At 48.5% G+C, this 24,649-nt stretch overlaps 1 protein-coding gene across 30 annotated transcripts in view; it reads left to right on the plus strand.

Moving 5' to 3' along the window:
• heph (polypyrimidine tract-binding protein 1 heph) overlaps positions 1 to 24,649 on the plus strand; it is a 378,342-nt gene that overhangs the window by 298,970 nt on the left and 54,723 nt on the right. Inside the window, exon 1 of one of the 30 annotated variants that reach the window (XM_045751233.2) lies at positions 5,053 to 5,566. The exons of 27 other annotated variants lie outside the window; for them this stretch is intronic. In XM_045751233.2, coding sequence (XP_045607189.1) covers positions 5,564 to 5,566 — 3 coding nt within the window. In that variant the 5' untranslated portion in view covers positions 5,053 to 5,563. Of the gene's footprint in view, positions 1 to 5,052; positions 5,567 to 5,955; positions 6,028 to 24,649 lie in introns of those variants that run through there. 2 more of the 30 variants (XM_069330030.1, XM_045751229.1) reach the window with 2 other exon arrangements.

The following is a 24,649-nucleotide window of genomic DNA, read 5'->3' on the forward strand; positions in this document are numbered from 1 at the left end:
CTCCAGTTATTTGGATTAGGTTAAGCCGACAGCAGGGTGGGCTTTGCCTGGGGAATGAAGTGATTTGGTGTTTATGGGGAGTACTGTAGTGGCCGAACGTGGTTTGAAGATGATATAATATTAACCTGTGAAAGGATGCGATTTTACATAATGAAAGAAGCTGTGTTAGTCCACCGGCTAAGTTAGTTAGACCGGAGAAGTATACACAGTAAGCATGAGGAGTAATTGAAATGGGTGCAGAGCCCAGCACATCATAAGGGAAGAATAAAGTAAAGTTATCGTCATAAGAAGAATGGAGGGGATGTGATAACAAGCAAAATTCTAAAAGGGGAAATGTACAGGACAAACTAATTAGGCCGAGTGGTGTATGAACTATTTTTATTTTCATAAGCTAATTCAGGGAGATCCTATTCTTTATAAGCTAATTCAGGGAGATCCTATTCCTCATAAGCTAATTCAGAGAGATCCTATTCTTCATAAACTAATTCAGGGAGATCCTATTTATAAGCTAATTCAGGGAGATCCTATTCTTTATAAGCTAATTCAGGGAGATCTATTCTTTAAAGCCCTTTAAAAAGAAAAAAAATCACTTGGTGAATAATCCATGGGACGATAACATGGTTTTGTGGCATTGGATGGGGTTCTGGAAGGTCTTCTCCCCAAGCCCGGCCTGTTGCCACGTTGACATGAGAGCTTGGGCCAAGAGGCAACCTGGCTGTTGCTTGGAGCGGCCATATTCGTAGGCCTACATATTCACCACATCCTAGCTGGTCCGGCACGCCTTGAAAACTATCGTCTTCTCTTGAAGACGTCATGTTTGTTCCGGTAATATTTCTTAAGCTTTCTGCGAGTGTGTTGGAACAACCATGAGCCTCTGATGTTTATACAGTGTTATCTGATTGTGCCTATGGCACCTCTATTCTTCTAGTTACATTCTGCATTTCCTGCCATATCGTTTAATCCAGTATATTATTTTACTGTATTTATTTGGGACCTGCCTCTCCACTATTTTACATGTATAATATTATTTGATGCCTCGCTTCTGCATTCTTGGGAATAAAATTCGAGTTTTGAGACGATCCCAATAATTTAGGTTGCTTAAATTATTTTCGTAAAAGTCAATATCTTTACGAAACCTATGGCGAGTCCACAACCTTACAGCTTCCGAATTGTGCCCCAGTTCTCCGTGTTAATGCCATCTTCGCAAAAACGTCTAGGGATGTTATCAGCAGCGGAAGGCTTAATAGTCTGCCTCTGAAGTGCTCTTTTACATAAAGGCAGGAGTTTAAGTAAGAACACATTGTAACTACTGTTAGCAAGACATGGCTTAAGGGGAAGATTTCTGGGGAAGGAGGGCGTTCGAGTAATGACTTGGAATGCATTTATTATAGGTATAAACAGTTGCTAAACGAAGTTGTAACAACATCCGTGTAGTGTTATCGCTGGTAGTTGCAGCAACAACTCGTACAGGCCTAACATACTAGGCCAACCATATATTCATTTATAATGGTTATTCCTTATTCCTTCTCCTCTCCCTCTGTCGGCCCCCCCTCCCCCTCCAAAGGATACCTGATCAACCAGGCTGTGATTCATACAGTCAGGCTGCTAGCAGCCGCGTCCAACAGCCTGGTTGACCAGTCCAGTAACGAGGAGGCCTGGTCGACGACCGGGCCGCGGGGTCGCCGAGCCCCGAGATCATCTCGAGGTAAGGAACCTCCCCTTCCCCCTCCTTTCCCCTCCCCCCATCCTTTCCCCCCCATCCTTTCCCTCCCCCATCCTTTCCCCCCCATCCTTTCCCCCCCATCCTTTCCCCCCCCATCCTTTCCCCCCCCATCCTTTCCCCCCCCATCCTTTCCCCCCCCCTCCCTTCTCCCCCTCCATCCCCCCCTCCCTTCTCCCCCTCCATCCCCCCCTCTCCTTTCCCCCCTCTGCTTTTCCCCTATCTTTTTCCCCCTCTCCTTCCCTGTCCTTCCCCCATCCTCTTCCCCCCTCCTTTCCCCCCCCCCTCATTTCCTCCCTCGTTCCCCCCCCCCATCCCTCCCTACCCCTCCCTACCTCATGCTAGGATTGTCATGAAGATGTGTTCACGAGACTGTTCTTCAGACCCCTTAGTGGGTTATAGTTATTGCTAATGAAAGACAGGCCGGGAGGCGTTAGTTCTCGACTGTTTTGTTTTGTTTAAGATTCGGCTACTCGGAACAAAAAGTTCCAAGTAGCACGGGCCATGATTGAGCCCTCGGTGGACTTGGGGGTCCTCTTCTCCCACAGGAAAAGGAGCATAGCTTCGTGATTGTGCCGGTGGGTACAATCAGAAAGAATTCCATCCCAAAATGGGATGGAATTTGCTGGGAGTAGTTGCCTTAACGTAATGGTTACCTGGTGGAGGGGGGGGGGGTAGCATTGGGAATGGGTTTTAATGAATTTGTTTCCACTTACCGAAAGCTATTCCTTTGACATTTTGTGCGAGATGGTTGCTTGCTACCATAAAGGGGTGGTTTATTTATGCTTTATATGTGCTCGGATGTTTTCTATTTGGGACTTAATTTTCCGGTGAATTATAAGGTTTTAAAAGCGTACTTTTCTGTTACATTTAATGATTTTATCCAACCCATTCTCCTGAAACCTCTTAGTACTAGATAGTACTTAGTACTATTATTAGTTGAAATGATACTACTTATAACTTTTATTTATGACCAGTATGTAGTGATAGATCACTAATAATTCACTTTTTGTACTTTGAATTGTAGTCCTGAAAAGGTGAAGGTGAAAGTCTGAATTATTCTGCAATACCGTATTGCACATACGTACTGTATGAGGCACCTGCTTGATAAGGTTCTTAGTTCTACTGCCCGACCCGAGGGGAGGCCTGACTTGTGAAAGCTTGTGACTTATGAGAGCTTGGTCCAACAGGCTGTTGCTTGGAGCGGGCCACAGGCCCGCATATCCACCACAGCCCGGTTAGTCCGGCACTCCTTCTACTAATATATATTTATTATATATTACTATTATTATTAGTGTTATTATACTAATATATATTTATATATATAATATATACTAATATATATTTATATATATATAATATATACTAATATATATTTATATATATATAATATATACTAACATATATTTATATATATACTATATATATGAATTATATTACTAATGTACTATATTAGCTAAGATTACTGGAAGGGGGGGGGGGAGTTAAGCATAAGACCAAACCAAAAATTAAAGTACGAAATATGAATTATGGTGGTCTGTTGCTATATATTGGGACTTTTGACCAAATAGTTAGTGTAATTACTATGAATTTAGGAGGATGACTGGTTTTTATCATACATTGAAGCTTGTAATTTGTCGTCGGTAAATTGTGTCAAATTTCTAATTTAGTGTTCCTCGGCTGTTTATGCCACCACCACATGTCAGGACATGTGGTGGTGGTAGAGGTGTGGTGAAGGGGACCACCTCCCCTCCGTCCCCAATCCACCCTCCCAACTCACCACCACATGTCAGGACATGTGGTGGTGGTAGAGGCAGGTATTACAGTATCTTGTTTTGCAAGGCAAACAAGGAGGAATTGCAAAGATGTGCATGAGATCGCAAGTAATAAATTACAAATGAAACTTATTAAATTTAATTTGGGAATTGCGCAAGCTTTAACCTATTTAAAGGAAACTATTTTTGTACGTGACTAAACAAGGCAGGCGAGTTCGTTCTCTGTAGGTTAATGTATATCAAGTATAACCCCTCTTGTGGCAAGTAAGCTGCGTGTTGGCTCTTCAATAGTCTACCCTCTTAAGAATATGCGTATCTTCAAAGAAAATGGAAGTAGTGACAACAGTTTTCTTTCGTATATGATAAGGGGTCCTCAATGTAACGTTAAATCCCCTGATCGTTAAGAGCGTGTTCACTCCCCTCTGCCTAGATTTAATAAGTAATTATAGTTGAGGCAGCCTGACCGCTGCCGGTATATCTATTGATTTCGTGTTATGGTATGTTGGGTGGAAGGTGTTTACATCGGTGTCTTATACATTGTAAAAAAATTTGACTAAAATTGATGTTAGTTATTGATTGTAATTTTTTGTCATTGCGAACTATCGGTTTAAAAAGTTGAGTAGTGGCACAAGTGGAGAAGCGTTGTGTAGATAAGCGAGCAGTTAGTTCAAGTCAACAGTTGGTTTTCAAACTTGTCTTCAAGGCAGGAAGTTGATTACGAAGTTGTGAATCTTGAGACAGCGTTGAACCATTGTAAACTAGACAAGAATCAAGTGTTCGAGTCTTGTCCCCCACCCAGAAAAGTGTTGGGGAGAGAGAGAGAGACGGCGAGAGTATATGGGTTGTGTTGAGGCGAGGTGCGTATTGGTGGCAAGTCTTGTGGTGCGGGGATGTGTGGTGGCTGCGAGCAGCAGTGTGTGTGGAGTGCGCGTGCGGCAGGTGAAGGGGACCACCTCCCCTCCGTCCCCAATCCACCCTCCCAACTCACCTTCCCTCCTCCCTCACCCTCCACTAAAACCTCCCAACACTGTAAAATTTCATTTTATTCCAAACGTTTTAGTTTGGAAACGCTCCAGGTGAGACGTCGGTTGAAGATGAGGGAGGCACGTCACTGGCGGAATGGAACATCACCGACTTTCCCCCATAATTGATGTGGCAGCTCCCAATGTTGTGGAGAGGAAATGTGGTAAATTTTGTAGGTGTGTTGTGGGAGTTAGTGAGGAGTGTAGTGGAGGCCAGGTAGTGAGGCGGGGGAGGGGCTGGGGGACTCAGGTAAGCCGGGGTGTGCTGAACCCCCGCGCATGCGTCCCCCACCCCCACCTACATCCCAGCTACTGCTTTACCACACATTTCTATCCCTATGGGCACGAATGTATCAACTTGAGAGGCCAGGCGGCACCCTATGGACACGAATGGGTGCCACATGCTTTGAAACTAGGTTTGTTTTGAGGTAGTTTTGAGTGGCCAGTTGGTTTGAGAGTGGCGGTTTGTGGCATGAGATGGGGAGCGGCCCCGCCTCCCTACGGTGTGCGGCGGGCGGGCTGTGGTGGGGACTCGGGAGTTAGTCGTGAGCACGCCGCCGGCCGCGCAGTGCTCTCTCTCTGTGTCTCGCTACTCACACTACCTCACTCACACACCCGGACCTCACACTCCTCACATCACCGTCGCCTTCACCGCTGTTACTGCTGCTGTACCTGTTACTGCTGCTGCTGACAACACCGCTGCTGCTTATTTCTCACTTCCAACATTCACCACACACACAAACACACGCACACACAGCCACGGCGCGACCTGACTCCAACCAAACATATCTTCCAAGGCCTTAACTCGACAAGCCCTGCCGAGTACCCTCTCATCATCTGGGTGTGTGTACCCGTCACGCCCACGTAGCCAGCGGCGGCCTCCACTTCACCCTCTGTCACCAAATTCCTCGCGAGACGCATCTCCCATCACCACCAAAATTTTCACGGCGGCTGAACAACCCACGCCCATCTTCTCCTACCTCCCGCCTCCTCCGCATACCTTCTACCACCAGCCCGCCAATCTGGAAGTCACACACTTCGACGTCATGGTAAGTCCCCGCAGCCCGCCGGCAACCCCTGCCGTCCACGGACTCCTCAGCTACTTTGCTTCATTCCTTGTGCGCGTTGTGCCAATACACCCGTGGTCGGTAGTGAAGTTCCTCGCTAAAGTGCAAGAAACAATGTAGGCAGAAACTTAGATTTTGGAGCCCCAGGAGCACTGGTGTATATGCACCCCCCGCCTGTAAATTTATATTAATACCTTGTGTGTCTGCACATTTGTAAGCATGTCTGTTCCAAACATGTATTACCAGGAGTAAAACAGTGGATATTGTATACAAAACCAAGCGATATTGTTGAGAGGCTCGAGTGCCTGGCAGTTGTGGCACGTGTTGTGTGTGCTGTCTCACCTGAGATCACCCACCCGTTATATAACCTGGCCAGCTCACCATATATGGAAAATCTAGTACTTCTTCCACGTGGAGAAGTTTCTGCCACTCGTATGGACCAGGTGAGGTTATGATTTTATTTTTTATATTATACCTGACGCTTCTATTTCCTTTTTTAAACAACGTAGAGTCCTCAAATTTTTGTTTACATGTCGCAAGTTGAGTGATATCGTCACTACTCAGGCGGGTACAATCATTGTACTGGTACAATGGTACCAGTACGGCATTGTACTCAAGGTAAGGTACTTTCAGAATATAAAGGCTTAATCAATAGAGCAGCAGTAGTCGCCTTTAGTGACTAATGAAAGATTCGCATATAGAGTCAATATGAAACATTCAGTGAAGGTACTTTTAGAACTAGTGAATGAAGGTGTTCAGAAGTAATATATGGAAAGAAAGTGTGAAAACAGCACTGAAATACTTTAAATGTTTAATACGTGAATTTGACTTTCCTAAGTTTCCATAAACGTCTCCCAAACAAGGTTAGGTCAAGTGAAGTTCCCTCCCACCCCCTAGGCAATGGCAAGGCCATTGTCATCTCAAGGTCACCCCTCGCAACTATTGGCCATACCTGCCGGAACGAATAATGCGCACGTCACCCAGTGTCTGACCCGTCTCGCATGGCACCTGTTACCGCCAGGTAAAACTGTAACTCGTTTCTACGCCAGGGAAGTATGCTTACTCCTCATCTGTTTTTTGTTTTCGTGTCAAGCTTTCTAGTTCCTAGACGAGATGCAACATACTTGGGGACAGTTGGTGTAATTCGGCCATTGGCCATACAGTTATATAAGGGAGGTTGAATATCTATTCAACGAATTCTTGTTTCTGTGTGTGTTTCATCCTGAAAGTTGCACTATCCACAAAGCTGTGTTGTGCGTAACTCTGTTGCTCAAATTCGATCTGATCACATCAACAGTCCTCACTGCGGGTTTGTAGCAACAGGTGCGGTCCGTTAGGGCGAGTTTGTAGCAACAGGTGCGGTCCGTTAGGGCGAGTTTGTAGCAACAGGTGCGGTCTGTTAGGGCGAGTTTGTAGCAACAGGTGCGGTCCGTTAGGGCGAGTTTGTAGCAACAGGTGCGGTCTGTTAGGGCGGGTTTGTAGCAACAGGTGCGGTCCGTTAGGGCGAGTTTGTAGCAACAGGTGCGGTCTGTTAGGGCGAGTTTGTAGCAACAGGTGCGGTCCGTTAGGGCGAGTTTGTAGCAACAGGTGCGGTCCGTTAGGGCGAGTTTGTAGCAACAGGTGCGGTCCGTTAGGGCGAGTTTGTAGCAACAGGTGCGGTCCGTTAGGGCGAGTTTGTAGCAACAGGTGCGGTCCGTTAGGGCGAGTTTGTAGCAACAGGTGCGGTCCGTTAGGGCGAGTTTGTAGCAACAGGTGCGCTACACCTGTTCCTGCGAGTGCGAAAGCCGTGCGTGGTGGGGAGGCGCCAGTCTCAGATGTCAGGGAGGTGGTCGTGGGCGTGGTCCGTGTGGTAGGGTCGTTTGCCAACAGGTGTGATCCATGGTTAATTGTATCATTAGTACTGACATGGGAGGGCGGGTTTGCAACAGCAGCATGGGAGGGCGGGTTTGCAACAGCAACATGGGAGGGCAGGTTTGCAACAGCAGCATGGGAGGGCGGGTTTGCAACAGCAACATGGGAGGGCAGGTTTGCAACAGCAACATGGGAGGGCAGGTTTGCAACAGCAACATGGGAGGGCAGGTTTGCAACAGCAACATAGGAGGGCGGGTTTGCAACAGCAGCATGGGAGGGCGGGTTTGCAACAGCAGCATGGGAGGGCGGGTTTGCAACAGCAGCATGGGAGGGCAGGTTTGCAACAGCAACATGGGAGGGCGGGTTTGCAACAGCAGCATGGGAGGGCGGGTTTGCAACAGCAGCATGGGAGGGCGGGTTTGCAACAGCAGCATGGGAGGGCAGGTTTGCAACAGCAGCATGGGAGGGCAGGTTTGCAACAGCAGCATGGGAGGGCAGGTTTGCAACAGCAGCATGGGAGGGCAGGTTTGCAACAGCAGCATGGGAGGGCTGGTTTGCAACAGCAGCATGGGAGGCGGGTTGCAGTAGCAACATGGGCGAGACAGTCTTGTGTTATCCATGACGTAATAAGTTATTTGCGATACCGAAGCCCGTCGCGACCTAGTGGTGTTGCTTGCACCATAATGCATTTATCAAATTAAAGTGACAGTGGCGATTATGGTGAAAGCTGGCAACCCTCGCAGCAACCCGCCCAGTCCACGTGGTGTGCCCAACCACGTGGGCTGGACGGAAGAGCGACGCTCTCTCTTCATGCAGGTCGGCGTTCAATCCCCGACCGTCCAAGTGGTTGGGCACCATGCCTTTCCACCAATCACCGTCCCATCCCTAAAACTCTTACCCTGATCCCTTCTAAGTGATATAGTCGTAATGGCTTGACGCTTTATCTTGATAGTGCCTTTCCTTACTTTGTCTTCAGTCAGCATTATTACGTAAGTTCCACGCAGGCCTGTATGTGATATTTCAGTGACATTCAATGTTTACAGTGGCTGCAGCAGGGGGCACTATTATATAAAGAGAAATCCTAAAAGCAGATGAGCATAGCGGGCCTTGAAGACTGGAGGGAAGGATACAATGAGGTGTAAAGAAAAAGTTGTATTATCCAGGTCAACTTGGCTAAGGCAGTATAAACAAATTAAATTGTATTTGCTAAATATGATCAAGTCTTTGCACCGCTACTCTTCCTCGCCTTATAGAGGGACAGAGACAGACCACAGAAATACAATCGACATAGTGTGTCATTCTTTGTCCGGCGATGCCTTAAATAATAAATCGTTCAACTGACAATTTAGACACACCACACATTAGTAGCTTTTTACAACTTTTCAGCTTCGTTTTTTATATAACTTTTATATACTTTTTCCGTTTTAGACCTGTCAATAAATTGAATACATTAAATGCAGAAGTTTTGAAGATGATTAGATGATGTAGATGTATTTTTACTGAAATAAATACCCCACGTCAAGACTTTCCTTGCGGTTACTTTGCGTTGATTCCAGGGGTCAAGGTCCCCGCGGCCCGTTCTCTGACCAGGGCCTCCTCAAAGTATAGGCACCTTTTTGATAATCGCAGGGGGTCGCTAGAGATTCCGATATTTCACAAAAGGAGGTACTGTGGGTGACCCTGACTGTGGCCTATTGTTGTGTATCTAGGAAAGTTTGGTGAGGTAGCCCCAATCGTCTGGCCTACTCTGGACACTCACCACGTGCAGGCACGCTTCAGCCCAGCCTAATGAGTCATGTGGTGCGTTGCGTGGAGGGACGAGAGGCAAGGCTGTAGGTGGCGTGGGTGAATGCATCAAAGGCCAAACTGACGATGGACGCAGTGTAAATATTTTTGTATTGTATTTTGGTAAGGAGGTGAGGGTTGCGTGTCGTGCATGTGCGGGAAGTGGTGTGGAATACAGTACACCTTTACGGCAGGCCAAGAGGTGGTAAGGATAATGGTTGTGTATGGGTAAATATTGTTAAGGAGGAAGTGTTGTGGCGGCGTGTGGTCCTGGGTGGAGTGAGGGCAGACGCAGCCATTGATCGTGGGGGCCCAACAAGTGTTCCCCTGGCGAACTGGCGGCCTCCCCGCTCTGCCGCACTACACCGCCACCCTGCCGCAGTGCTAGCACCACCCCGCACCTACCTTGCCTCGCTCCTCCCGTTAATGTGTGTCTTACTATGTAGTTAACCTCGCGCTTCACTACACCTCATTCCTAGCTGGACTTATCCAAGTGTACAGCAAGCAGTGCCCAGTCTTGCCCGCAACCTTCGCCAGTTACTTACTGCATGCTTGTCATTGTACATCACAGGCACTGCAGTTTGTACTCCCTTTCGACACCATTCGTTTAGTGTCAGTTTCTCGTATTCCTCGCCACGCCCTGTTGTGTCCACGGTGGTGGTAGGCACTGTGACTCCCTGGCGACAAGGCCTCTACCACTTTAATATTGAAAGTGGCGTGGAGCGTCCTTTTATGATTACTTTTTATCGTTCTGTAATTATGCAGTCTTGTAACTTGCAGTTCCGAATGTGCCCATCGATCTTGGTCCAGGTATAGGGTGGTTTGTATTATAGGGTTGTAGACAGCGTTTGTGCTCAGTACTTTGTGTGGATTCCTCTTGACCTGGTTCTTTCCATTTCACCCCTTTTGATTCTGTTGTGGTTTTAAGAGAGAGCACAGAACCATTGTTTATGACCAGTGTCACCTAATATGTGTAGCCCCAAGCTCGTCTCCACCCACAACCTAGGTATTTTCCTTGTCAATCCTGCCCTCCTGGCTCTAGCAGTACGGTGCACCCCTCGCCAAATGAGTCTGGGTCTGCACCCACCCCTTTCTCGGGTCCTGAGCTCGCTTCCCCACAGTGGGGCTCTAGGATCCTGCTCTCGGTCGCCCCAATGGGGCTCTGGAGTCTCACGCTGGCCCTCTCCCATCCCGTCCGGTGGGGTCCTTGGAGCGCCCCCCCCCACCAACGTGTATGGCTCTGGGTGCTCGGCATCCCCCCCCCCCCTCCCCCCAGTGTATGGCTCTGGGAGCTCGGCCCCCCCCCCCCCCGGCCCGTGTATGACTGGGAGCTTCGCCCCCCCCCCGTGTATGACTGGGAGCTTCGCCCCCCCCCCCGTGTATGACTGGGAGCTTCCCCCCCCCCCCCCGTGTATGACTGGGAGCTTCCCCCCCCCCGTGTATGACTGGGAGCTCGACCCCCCCCCCCTCCCGTGTAATTCTGGGAGCTTGGCCCCCCTTCCCGTGTATGGCTCTGGGAGCTCCCCCCCCCCCCCCGTGTATGGCTCTGGGAGCTCGCCCCCCCCCCCCCCGGTGCATGGCTCTGGGAGATCTTTTCCCCCCCCCCCCGTGTATGGCTCTGGGAGATCTTTTCCCCCCCCCCCCCGTGTATGGCTCTGGGAGCTACCCCCCTTCCCCCTTCCCCGTGTATGGCCCTGGGAGCTCCCCCCTCCCTCATATACTGGGAGCTTGTCCCCCTTCCCAGTGGGGCACGTGCTAGCCCACGTCCCCTCTTATGGGGAGGGGATGTTGAGCAGAGATAGTAAACTTTGATCTCGTTATACGCCGCCCCGAGATTCCTAGGCAAAAATTTTATACTATACTAGTGTTTACTCTACAAGGCCGAGGAAATAGAAGTGCACATAGGCCGAGGAAATAGAAGTGCACATTGACCTTTGCGGGTACAAGTCTTGTGTTTTAATCCATTGTACAGTGTATACATTTTTTGGGTTGGATCACACGATGACCATGCCTGTTGGCGTTAACGTGGCAGTGAATAGTTTGTCGCGTGAAACTTTGGTGTTACATTGTCAGGAGACACGGTCCTATTATTCTCACAGAGCGCCCCCAAGCTCTGGAGGTGCTGGACTTGACGGTGTCTATGGGTGGCAATGTCCAGGATGCGACCCATAATCTTTCATGTCACTATCATGGTGTTAGATTGATTGATGAAGATTAAGCCACCCAAGAGGTGACTTTTCACGAGCATGATTTTTTGGAGTGAATGTGATCTGTGGTCGTGATATTAAAATTACAGCGAATCAAATCATTTAAAGTGACCGCCGCCATCCACCTGATCACTGCAAGACTTGTTAATACATCATACACCCGATTATACTTCGTTACCTCCACTAATCGTCCTTGTAGCTTCATCAATTTTGTTCTGTGTCGTATACGTTAGACAGGCTATGAGTCACAGTAACGTGGCTAAAGTATGTTGACCAGACCACACACTAGAAGGTGAAGGGACGACGACGTTTCGGTCCGTCCTGGACCATTCTCAAGTCGACCCTTCACCTTCTAGTGTGTGGACTGGTCAACTATACGTTAGGGTCTGTTTACAGTACAAGATACCGCTCAGTTCGTCTACGTGTTGACGTTGTAAAGTGAACGGTTGCGGTAGTTTCCTCCAGGTGTCTTCACTCTCAAACCTGGTCTTGGTCTGAGCTTGAAGTAAAAGACCTCTCAGAACCCGCTTACTCCGGTTGTACTGCACTCTCTAACCTCAACCACTCCATCATATACAAAGCTATGGTCAAATTAGGCCAGGATTGTTATGGCATGATATAGATACGCGATTGTTCACGTCAGTGTATTGTATGACATCTTACTATAAATTACCCGAGTACCGCTGCAGGTACTCGGGTACTTGCAGCAGGTACGCTATGTGGCTGAACCTGTGCCACACAGCGTGTTAGCACATATTCAATAATGGCTTAGTAACCTGAGGAAACAAATAAATTGTCCTTGCGATCTATTACGCTTTCTTTCACAATTTTAAGTCAATCTCTGGTCCGGATTATTGATCTTTCAAGCATTGATTTAAACAGAATTATCATTCAACCTACTGCTTCTGCCCTTTCCTCATATTTTATCGAAGTGTTGCGTAGTCATCCCGGTTTAGCGATTTTTTTTCTTCACAAATTACCTTTTCAACAAGAGATTTCAAGGAGAAAGGAACAGCACGTCCAACGTACTTTGGCTGGCCAAGTCATGTGTTTTTACTCGAAATGAACCTGAAATGAATGTGGTGGTGGCAGTAGAGCTTATTGTTTCCTAGTTGTATTGGTTCATAGTTTGGTGGTGGAGAGAAAGGAGGGTCAGTGTAGTGGGGAAGGATGGTTGGGGAGGGGGATGGGTCGGTAATCACGTGGTGGCAAGGTGGTGTTTGTAGTGCAACACAGCCACCTGGCTGCCACCATGCCAAGGCTTCTCCGGCTGGGGGAGGAGGCAACCAGCCCCCCCTCCCCCTGCCTCCTGTGTGACGCGGCACATCGTCTATTTGTAAATGCATTATGGCTCGCATAATGTGATGGTAATGGTGGCAGTTATGCAAAGTTTGTTGTGATATGGGAGTGAAGTTAAAGGGTGGTAAGAGAGAGAGGCGCGTCGTGCGGCAGCTGGTGTGTGTCAACACGAGTCTGACCTGGTGGATCAATGACTGCACCAGTTGGCTTCTGGATTCCCCACATTGACTACATGCGAACCGCTGCCTGGGCCACCCACCTGGTCAACCACCTGGCGTTACCAGGCTTGCCTCTCAGCGTTCCCAACCTCTTATTTTCCTCCTACCCTCTTATCCAAGGTTTGTTTCCAGTTCATCTACAGCGACACGTTTTTTATTTTATATATTTTACTGTGGTGTTGTCCAGCCTGATAACGTGACCGTCGTTAACTTATTTCTTCCGCTAATGGGTAATATTTCAACCTTTATTTTCCAATAGCTTCACTGAGGTCTTCCCCCCCCCCTCCCCTCACATCATCTCCTTTTCTCCCATTCATTGCTGGGCGGCAGCATTTCCTGAACTTGTATTGGTCTCTATATCTCTTGCACCGATTTCCTTTGCCAATATGCAGATGTTCTTCGGTTGCATAGTTATGTCTTATCATTCTCTACTCCTTTGCTATTTCGGGAGTTGCTGCATAATGCGCCCGCCCAAGTTAGGCGTGCCAAAGTCGGCAGAGGAAAGGTATGCAGTAATCGAATGTGATTTTGTTTAATTCAGAATAGTGTATTAATTTTAAATATGACTAGCTTTTGCTATCGGCTATTTTTTTGACATCACTTTGCTGTTTTTAGTTTACGCTGTTACGTAAGAGCTCTGCTTCGTAGAGGTTGTTTGTGTTTCTAGTACTGTTAGATGTGCCACAAGGGTGGGGGGGTAACGCAACCCCTCCCCCTTCCCTCCCGCTCGGTGACTGACTAGTCCTCTTAGTTGAGGCTCTTAACCAGTCAATCTTTTGATGCTAATGTGAAATATTTTTACTAATCCATTGACTGTCTACAATATCGGGTATACGTGATAATATTGGTCAATAGAAAATACATTTAAACTCCAAGCCCCTTGTGGCAAATTGTTTAAGGCACACCGGATACAGCCTGGACTTGTATGGCGCGTTTTGTGTTTCCTTCGTTAGTTGCCGGTGCCGGGTGCAATTAGCCTCCTGCTTGGCTTCACCTCATTTGACGTGATTCCGGTAGTTCCCAAATACAATTTCCTTGCTTTACCACGAAGAAATATCCTGGCTGAACACGTCTCATCTAGTTGGCAAGTTGAAGTTGGAAAGGGCCTACTTGTCCCTTCCAAATCCCCCCTACGTGCAGCAACAGCCTGTTGGTCCAAGTTATCACAAGTCAAGCCTCGCCCGAGGCCGGGCTGTGGGAATACAACTCCCGAGACCCTGTCCAGATTTATAAGGGAAGGCTGCTACGTTAAAGATGAGGGATGGGGTGGATGAGCTGGCGTGGTCGGCTGTGGGAGTTGAAGGGTTGTAGGGTACGAAAGTTGTTTGAGCACCCAGATGTGTGATTTTTTTTTATTTAGAAAAGTGTGTTAATTTTTAATATGACTAGCTTTTGCTATCGGCTACATATATGGATATTTTTTTTACATCACTTTGCTGTTTTTAGTTTACGCTGTTACGTAAGAGCTCTGCTTCGTAGAGGTTGTATCTGAGGTTGCCTCTCGCCCGGTCCCAGGACCGGGCGAGAGGCTCCCGGGGGCTGCCAGGACCGGGCGAGGGGCTCCCGGGGGCTGCCAGGACCGGGCGAGGGGCTCCCGGGGGCTGCCAGGACCGGGCGAGGGGCTCCCGGGGGCTGCCAGGACCAAGTTTCTAAATGTCCTAAACTCTCGGTAATGAGTAGATAGATCTACAGGTGTAGTGATGCTGAAAAGTGAAACACAGGTGTGTTGAGAGCAGGTCATGGTACAGCCCTCCCAGAGTGGGATACGGTGTTGTATGATCCCTCAGCTCACCGACACGTCTGGAAGGTGAAGCTTCACTGTCGTGAAGGTCACGACAGCGAAGGTGGTTGGTGGTGAGAGATGGGTCAGATAGTAGAGAGCATCTCGCCTTCATCCGCCAGCCAGCTCGTATGCTGATTATGTAGACTTGTCATTTCTCGCCTGGCCCACCAGTCCAACTCCTGATAGCAGGCGTATTCAAGTGTTGCCACTAAGACATAATTGCCGGCCACGTGAAGGAAATTCACAATACAGCGGGGCGCCTGACAGCTGGGTGGACAGCGCTTCGGATTCGTAGTCCTGAGGTTCCGGGTTCGATCCCCGGTGGAGGCAGAGACAAATGGAGCCGGTCGGCCGAGCGGACAGCACGCGGGACTTGTGATCCTGTGCTCCCGGGTTCGATCCCAGGCGCCGGCGAGAAACAATGGGCAGAGTTTCTTTCACCCTATGCCCCTGTTACCTAGCAGTAAAATAGGTACCTGGGTGTTAGTCAGCTGTCACGGGCTTCTTCCTGGGGGTGGAGGCCTGGTCGAGGACCGGGCCGCGGGGACACTAAAAGCCCCGAAATCATCTCAAGATAACCTCAAGAAATGGGAAAAAATGTTTCTTTCGCCCTGATGCCCCTGTTACCTAGCAGTAAATACCTGAGAGTTAGACAGCTGCTACGGCTGCTTCCTGGGGGGGGGGGTGTAACAAAAAGGAGGCCCGGTCCAGGACCGGGCCGCGGGGACGCTAAGCCCCGAAATCATCTCAAGATAACGTGTTCTTCATCTTTAATATTCAGATACGTCAGATGTTATATATATATATTCGCAGGTGTCGTTTAGTCCTATGAATATTTATGGCATAGCTTCTGCCTTAAGTAACCCATTACTGGCACAAACGCTACTTTCCCACATCTTCTCAATCCCTGTGCTTGCACCTGGGCGGACAAAGGGCTGGGCTTCCTAGGCTACTCCTCTGATTTAAATCGAAAGCTGCCTACACTGTGAAATAGGAACACATACAAAAGGATTGGGTGAGATGTTGAATGGGTATACAGTAGGGGATATTAAGCGGCCATTTACGCTACCGCATGGTCCAGCAGGTGGAATGATTTCTCCAGGCAGTGGCTGAACATTGTCGTGGTTGGTACTCCACATGAGTATAGGGGCACATTCCCTCACGTCCGACAGTGAGTGGGAGGCAGAGAGAGCCTTTGAAAGTTTCAAGCAAGAATTGAACAAGTTTCTGCTGGAATTTTCAGATCAACCAGTCTGTTATGGCTACGGGCGCAGTCTTTAGGAGGGGGGTAACTTGTCATACTGTCGTTATATTTTGGAAGTTTCCATCTGGTATGAGGCTGGTTAATCATCAGTTTGGTGCGACATCAGTCCTCGACCAGGAGGCCTGATGTCCGGGCCGCGGGGACGCTATGCCCTACATCCAAGGTAACCTCTCAAGGTGCTCACACCTAGCAATTTAAGTATTTATTACTAGTAGAAAACAATAATACTTTGGTACAGAACACATTACAAATACTGTAATTGGATACGTTGTTTGTCTGCCCCACTACTGAGCACGAGACTGAGTTGTAGAGTGTATACAGTACGAGGGTCTGCCGGCCACTTTAAGCAACAACCCAGAATCCACTCTAGATATACAGGTACTCCCGGTAAACTGAATGGATACAGTGGGTCATTAAGCCGCGATGTGCCGGTTGGGCAGGTGCTAAATTAACAAGCACTGTACCCATACCGCCTCCGGCGGCAACAATCAAGACATAGGTCGTCTGGAAAAGTTCTTTATCCTAAGTCTGGTAGTTAAAGTGTCAGATATTCGTGGTAGTAGTTACGCACTCTTGCGTAACTACTTGGGCCTTTATTCGTGGTTCCTGTCAACCATCCCTCTCGGGGAAGGTTTGTGCCCTACCTCCATCCCCCATATACGTCTTTCCACTCTCTCCCTCTATGCTTCTTCTTTCCCCCGCCTATGCCTCTTCCCTCCCCCATATGCCTCTTCCCTCCCCCTTATGCCTCTTCCCTCCCCCATATGCCTCTTCCTCCCCCCCCCCCCCTTCCCCCCATGCTTTTTTTCCCCTCCCCCCATGCTTTTTTCCCCTCCCCCCATGCTTTTTTCCCCTCCCCCCATGCTTTTTTCCCCTCCCCCCATGCTTTTTTCCCCTCCCCCCCATGCTTTTTTCCCCTCCCCCCATGCTTTTTTCCCCTCCCCCCATGCTTTTTTCCCCTCCCCCCATGCTTTTTTCCCCTCCCCCCATGCTTTTTTTCCCCTCCCCCCATGCTTCTTCCCCCTCCCCCCATGCTTCTTCCGTGCTAAGAACACATCTTTGACCTTTGCGCATCGTAACATGTTCTCGTGTAGAAGCAAGAGAGGAGGAAAATACTGTAGTTTTTTTCCTTGCGAGGATGTGGGGTGGGACGGCGGTGCAGGTTGTCAAGACTATAATGATGGGTGGGACCCAGCCCTCCCCGACAGTGCGCCAGCCTGTGTTCCGGGAACAACACACCCAGCCTAGAATTAGCATAGCTAGAAAAAGTGTTGGCGTGGTTTAGTCGAGAGTTTATATGCTTCTTATAAATAACTTAATTGAAGTTCGGGTACATTAAGGTCAAACGCGGCAGCAATTTCTCCATTCATTGTGATGTTGGCGGGGCGGGGCGGTTGGGCAGGGGTAGAAGTTGTTGCCATGTGTATGTAGCCAAGGTTATGCAGGACTTGTTGAGGCTGGCGGGGAGTGATCACCGGGGTGGCAGTACTGCAGCCGTGGTGCTGGCAGGCCATGTGTACATTTTCACCTGTGTGTAATGTATTATATGGTGGTGTAAGGGTTAATGTAGGTAAGAGGAGACGGCGTTCACCGTGCCGGCGGTGCCGGCTGTGAGTAATTTGCCGTTTCCGCGGCCCCCGGGCCTCTCCTCCAGCCACTCACTACCTACCACAGCTACACCACTCTTCTCCACCACCTTCCTATATATATTCCTCCACCTGTTAATCCCACCATTATCTGGCCTTACCATCACACCCAATGACTTTGGCGTGCACTCCTCATTTATTCACTTATTCAAGTCACTTGTTATATGTGACTTTGCCCTTTGGGATTCACGGTTATTTTGGCTAACTTACCCGTGCTATAACCATTCCATTTAGGATACTTTCAGGAATAGACGAGCAGACGTAATTTAGAATAAGGTGGTAAAGTTAATTAAAGATCTAGATTCCCAAATGTTAGGAAACTTACTTGCTGTCTATTTTCAGCCATGATGTGATTTAGGTATGTGAATGCGCATTCACACCCTATTATTATTATTAGTTCTTATTTTATTTATTTGGAATTGGTGTTATTACAATTTAAATTTTTGTATGAAACTGCTTTGACGGGTTTATTATATGGTGGTGTAAGGCTTTAATGTAGGTAACAGGCGAATACCTTTTCTGCAAGTTTTGGTATTTCTCATTATTTTACACTTATGTCGTGTTGATAACACTCTCCAAAGCATAAACGTAGCTTAGTGTGTCCTCTGTAACCTCGTCTTACCAGACAGCTGATAGGGTCATGTTACAGGGGAGCCGTAGCGACACTGCCTGGTTCTTGTGTGTGTTTTAATGGTTGCTACTTCCTTCGCCGCGGGGAAGACATTAAGTGATAATTATGGTGAAGTGTTCTTTAAATGTTGAGAGGGCGTAGGAATGTTGCAGTGAGATGTGTGGGATAGACAGTAACCATGGTGCTAGTAGAAGTGCTTCACTGACGGCGCGGATTTTTTGGGCCTCAGTTGCTGCCGGTAGCAAATATTTTGTGAAGAATGGCAAGAGTTGCCTATGTCTAGTGTACCTTGCGTGACCCTGACCTAGTGAGCTCACCCTCATCCGTGTTGTAAGCTGGAGCATCTAGTTATGCCCATGAGAGTTTCTGCTCTTTGATCCCGCCTATCAAACATCAGAGCATAGTAATGGTCCAGGACAGACCGAAATGTTGTCTCATTTTCTGGTGTGTCTGGTTCAGTCTTAATCAGAAGGCTTATTGGAATGTCATGCGGTTTCCCGTTATTTGGGACAAGAAGCTATTAGGCTTATTGAAGCTCTCCTAGTCAAGTGCAAAGAATTTTCAGTAATAGTGTCTTCTGCATTCTATGATTTGTCCGTGCGAGTGCATCCTAGCACTTAACCTGCAGGTAAAGTCTGCAACTCTGGACAGTGACGTCCTGCATCCTGAGTAGTATTTGTTATTCAATATCCACTTCTCCCCTCCACATCCACTCCGTTGTCTCTCACCAACGTTGTGGATAGGCAACGTGGAACTTGGTTTGGGAGAGACGGTCGGCGCAACGAATTTAAACAAAACGCCCCCAAAAATGAATTCGTTATGTGTGGGTGCATGTAGCCTTCCTCCCTGGCTCAATTGATAATTGTACATTCTTTACCTCTCAAATTCTTTACCTGTTGACTGCTGCATTTCCAGTTCCTACTTGTTCCTTTTCAAATGAGCTTGTGTTGGCTTCATTTCTTAGTTCTGCAACCACTCATTTATTAGCTCGCATATTTCGTGAAGGAACGGTATGATTGTGGGATGGGGGTCTGTCCTCCCAGCCTAGGGGGTTTAAAAGCCTGTCTGTTCGCCGGACGTTGGACACGTGTGAGAGGGGGCACGGGGAGGCTTGGCGGGTGTTGCGTGACGGGAGGGCGTTGCCTCTTTGGATCACTACCTGGTTCCCTCCGTGAGAGCTCCACCCCCCTCACGCTCCCCCCTCCCTCCCCACGCTTCCCTCTCCTTCCCCACGCTTCCCTCTCCTTCCCCCCACGCTTCCCTCTCCTTCCCCCCACGCTTCCCTCTCCTTCCCCCCACGCTTCCCTCCTTCCCCCCACGCTTCCCCCTCCTTCCCCCCACGCTTCCCTCTCCTTCCCCCCACGCTTCCCTCTCCTTCCCCCCACGCTTCCCTCTCCTTCCCCCCACGCTTCCCTCTCCTTCCCCCCACCCTCCACCCCCACCCTCCCACGCTCCACCCCCACCATCACTTCCACCCCCACCCTCCCACGCTCCACCCCCACTATCACTTCCACCCATACCCAACCACTCACACGAAAACTGCGAGTTTGTAGGTTATAGTTTCTAATAAATTATTTTCTGGATGTTAAAAAACCAAACTGTTATTTTTGTCTATCTTTAGTTTGTTGAGCAAAGAATTAAGACGATCAGAAGAGTATATAGCAATTAGCAGTATTTACCAGTTGTAATGGGAGTGGTGAGTGGTAGTTAATTGTTGGGGAGGGGAGGATGGGGGGGTGGGGGTGTCTGGAGGAGGAAGGGTGAGTGAAGCCGCCGGCAGCGACACGGCGAGGTGCCCTACAACAGGTGGTGTTGCCCAGACAACTGACGCTAGACCACCCCCGCTCTCCTCCCTACACCCAACCTACTCCCCCACCGGACCAAAGCTAACTGTCCCGTCTAACCGGGACCAAAGAGCCGAAGCTCAACCCTTGCAGCAAGCACAACTAGGCGAGACGTCCACTCCCCCTCCCTCCCTCCACTCACTCCTGGTTGATACCTGGTTGAACTCCCCTCCCCCTTCTTCCTCCCCTCCCCCTTCTTCCTCCCCTCCCCCTTCTTCCTCCCCTCCCCCTTCTTCCTCCCCTACCCCTTCTTCCTCCTCTCACTCCTCCCCCTCCCTCCTTCCTCCCCTCCCTTCTTCCTCCCCCTCCCTCCTTCCTCCCCTCCCCTTCTTCCTCCCCCTCCCTCCTTCCCCCCTCTCACTCCTCCCCCCACAACTAAATGTTCATCTCTAGTGGGGTGGGTGAGTGAGGTGCATCTTGGTGGGCTTGTCTGGACCACTGTGGTGCACTGTTACAATGGCTGGGAGGGGAGGCGTCTTTGTCAAACATAATTAAATTGATCACGTTTTGTAAATCATAACGCCTGCTAATGAAATAATGATTGCATTTTACGGTCATGATCTTAGTGTTATAGAATGCAACTTTGTTCATTTTATATTGTTGGAAGGATTGCATCCCCTCCACTTCCCTGCCCCGAGATTATATACAAAGTTTTGCGGTGGCGCGTCCATAAGATGAGTGGCACTGCCCACAGGGCAGAGTGAAAGTATTGATTTAACAACTTGAGTGTAGAAACTAAACACGAAAATGGTCCCCAAACACTTCCCAACTCTGACTTGACCAGGGTTCGAACCTGCTTTCCTAGGGATCACCATCTGGCTTACAAAGTCCCGTAACCAATTCGCCAGCGAGGAGTGGTTCGAACCCTGGTCGGGTCATAGAGTTCTTAAGTGATTTATTCTAGTAATGTATTTTCGCCGGCAGCCACGGGTGTGATAGTGGCAGTGAATAAAGTGTGGGTTATTGTGGTTAACACTTCCCCATGCAGCTCAAATTGGCGAGAAAATAAACCACTTACCAACACTGTTTTTATATGTCCGTGTTACTGCAGTTATATCGAGGCGTATACTATCAAGGTTGAAATGGTAGGCTAATTACAAGATTTTTAAATATTTAAACAGTTATATTTGACATGTTGACTTTAATGGTTATAACTTGTGTTGGCTTTTTTCTGAAATTGTTAAAGTAGAGAGTGAGTGAGTGCGGGCGGGATGAGGCGGGACCATCCGGTTAATGATCGAACCATCTGTTGAACACGAGCTGCGTGAGCGTCATTTGCCTGGCTAGCTTCTGGCTCTCCGGTCCTTGCCTCCCTGTAGCTGTACACTAATTCTTTCCACGCCCAGTTTCTCTTTACTTTCCTATCTCTCCGTCCCTCCCTATCTGCTCGCTTGAAAGCTTTGTTAGGATACGTACTTTAGGTAATATTAATGGAAACATATATTGTTGGCAGATAATAAGTGATCCAGGTGTGTAACATGTTTGGGCACGAGGTGGGGGGAAATAAGCGTGGAAGAAGGCGAGAAATCGGTGGGTTGTGAAGGTGGCCGGGGAGGTGGAACGGAGAGTGGGTCAAGTTCAAGGTAGACCGTCCGGTGAGCCAGCCACTCGTATGACCCGCTTTTCTCCTCCACCAGGATGAGCGACTGTCTGGGGGAGTTGTCGTCTCTATCCAGACCAGATCTTATTTTCCATTATAAGGGGGGTGCTAAAACAGTTCTCGGTAGACACTGCATACACCATTACTAGTCGTAGGCGATTCCTGTAAGTTTGCAGAGGTTCGTGGATATGAAAGACTGGGTAGGCTGTTTAAAAAAATGAATCGTGATTACCTAAGGGTGTTGGCAGAGTTCCACCCGCGCCTTGCCGGTGGTGCGAGCCGGCATTCTCGCATTGGTGCGAGAATTACACTGCTTGAAGACTATTTTTTTTTACTAGTGTATTTGCAATGTAAACTGCGGCATGCTTTATTTTGTTTTTAAAATGAAAGCGTATAGAGGGTGGTGAAAGACTGGATGTTGGTTATTAGTGATCCGTTGTGGCGGGGGTGGTAGCTGGTGGTGGTGGTGGTGCAGGTAGGTGGTGGCGTGCATGTGTGCGTGCAGGCAGGCAAGGGTCGTTGACAGCAGCAGGGAGGGTACTGGCGGCTGTCTTCCACAGTCACCTCCTGCTTCCCACTTCCGCCACTGGGCTCCATCTACTCCTGCTCCACGTTTATTTATATAGAATTGTAAACTTTGTGTTGCTGTTTATCATGAAGGGCTTTGAAGTTTACAATTATTATTATATCATTCAATTATTTTTTATCGATGGACTTATCAAAAACAGGTGTTCTTGAAGTCATCAGTAGAAGGGTTTGGATGCCACCATTGACATACCGAGACGGTAATGGACCCCTCTAGTAATTACTCAGGCCTCTAAAATTAATGTGGTGGGTGCTCTGTGGCAGTTTGTGGTAATCGTGCACAACATTGTTTCGCGAGAGATGTTGACGTGACAGTTCAATTTGTAGGCATGGGACTGGACGCGAGTTTACTTAAGGTTGACTTTTCATTACTCGTCGCAATTCACGTCCCTCCCTCCCCCTGTCGGCTAAATATAAATTGGAGTTATATTTCCTGTATTTGTTGGTGTGTTGACCCCCTGCCAGCATGGACGTCGCCCTGAAGAGAAGCGACGAGTTGTGGGCGACAGCTTGTTGTCCCTGAATGACCTTTGTCTTCCTACAACACATTCACACTTTCGATGGCAGGCACTTTTACCTCCACCGGTGCTTCCTTTTTATTATATGTTTGAGTTGTATACTCAGGAAGTCAGTGGACACATCAGCCTGTATTGGCACTTTAGTTTTTCATCTTGATTGCCCTTTTCGCTACTGTTTAAGGGAATTCGTGCTTTGTTTGTCTTAAAATGTAAGATGGACCAAAATGTGTTCCCACGTGTATTGGACAGAATGTTAAAAGTTACATCAGGGAAAGACGTACGAATTGATTTTTTGATTTCAGTGGAATGCCTGTGATTATGGTGAAGGTTATGTTAATTGTGGAAGTGTGGTAGTGGTGGTGGTAGTTAAGGGTCTGGTGGAAGCCGTGAGGGAGGGTTGTGGTGGAGCAGAGTGAAGCTCGTTCAAGGTTACGGGAAGTGGAGGGGGGTGGGGAAGGGGGTTGGGAGAACAGTCCCACACAATACGCCTTCCTTCTCCCACCACACCAGCTCTCACCACCACAGCTTTTCCTGCCTCACTCTTATATCATTACTTCTCTAGTCTTGTGCTCTTTAACTGTGGGTTTCATTTACACGAGGCAGTTTCAATGCCTTGTGTGAGGCTGACGGCTTTCACTTTATCCCACCGGAACCCTTCCCCTTTTCACTCCCGCCCCCACCTCCTTTGGATTCACTTGCCTGTGAAAGAAGGTGCAAGCTCTTTAACACGCATTCCAACTAGCCATTTGCTCAGGTTGAGTGCTGAGAGTACGTGGACTGCAGTTGTATACAGTAGTTATTTTCACAGTATCTAATCAATTGTATTTGTCCAAATCTGTTATGTGACTTTCTGCCGAATTTTAATTCGGATAATTCTACTTTCCGCCGATTTTTTTAATTCGAATTTTAATTTATCACTAAACATGGGTGACGAAAGTAGGACACTGGCAGCTGGCCCTCTAATTTGGGTAGATTACCAGAGGTGTAAGAAACAGTTGAGCTGACCTGTAAAGTGGCGTGGGGGCGGATGTGGAGATCCGAGGAATAAGCCAATGTTAGTGACCTCTGGGGCGGGGTGTGTGGAATTTTATGCAATCGTCTGCTCGTCTGTTGGTAGTTTGTAGTGTCTGTCCATGCAGCCGCACTGCCCATCACTATGCTACGCCCCTTTCCTGAGAACCCGCTGCTCATTCTCTCCCGGTAGAAGTCTCTAGTCGTCTCATTTACTTCATCTAGGAACCAAATGGTAACACAACAAGTTTGTATTTAAACTTAAAAAAGTTCAGGACCAAAGGCAGGACCTCTTGGAGAAGCGAGTTTCTGGCTATAGTTTATGGCGCGAATGGTGGTGGGTGCGGTAAGACGCCTTGAACCGGATGAACGACCAGAGTTGTGACAGGAAGTGTTAGTGATGATACGAAGTTGGAGCTAATAATTAGTTTGCACTTTTTCTATCGGTAGGTTAGTTTAGACAAGAATTGCTGTGATGTATGGTTGCTAGATTTTACGAGTTTGACGCAGATAGTATCGTGATGTTTGTAATTGTGATGGTAGTGTGGATAACATGGTGGTTGTGGTGGAGAGTAGAGGTGGGGTTGGGAGTTTGGATAGCGTGGTGGTTGGTTGTGTGAGCTGAATCAATAGAAAGCGTAGGTAGTACTCGGCACCTCCACTACAGCCCGACGCACCCCCACACCTGGCCCGGCCGGCCCGCTCGCCCGCACCTCAATACTGCAGACCAGGCTCTCTGCTCCATCATCCACTCCGCCACCCTGCACTGTCCTCTCCCTCCACATCACGCTCTACCCTGCCCAGCTATCCCGCCGCGCCACGA

Source organism: Procambarus clarkii, chromosome 23, assembly GCF_040958095.1.
Source record: "Procambarus clarkii isolate CNS0578487 chromosome 23, FALCON_Pclarkii_2.0, whole genome shotgun sequence".
Lineage (NCBI taxonomy): Eukaryota > Metazoa > Arthropoda > Malacostraca > Decapoda > Cambaridae > Procambarus > Procambarus clarkii.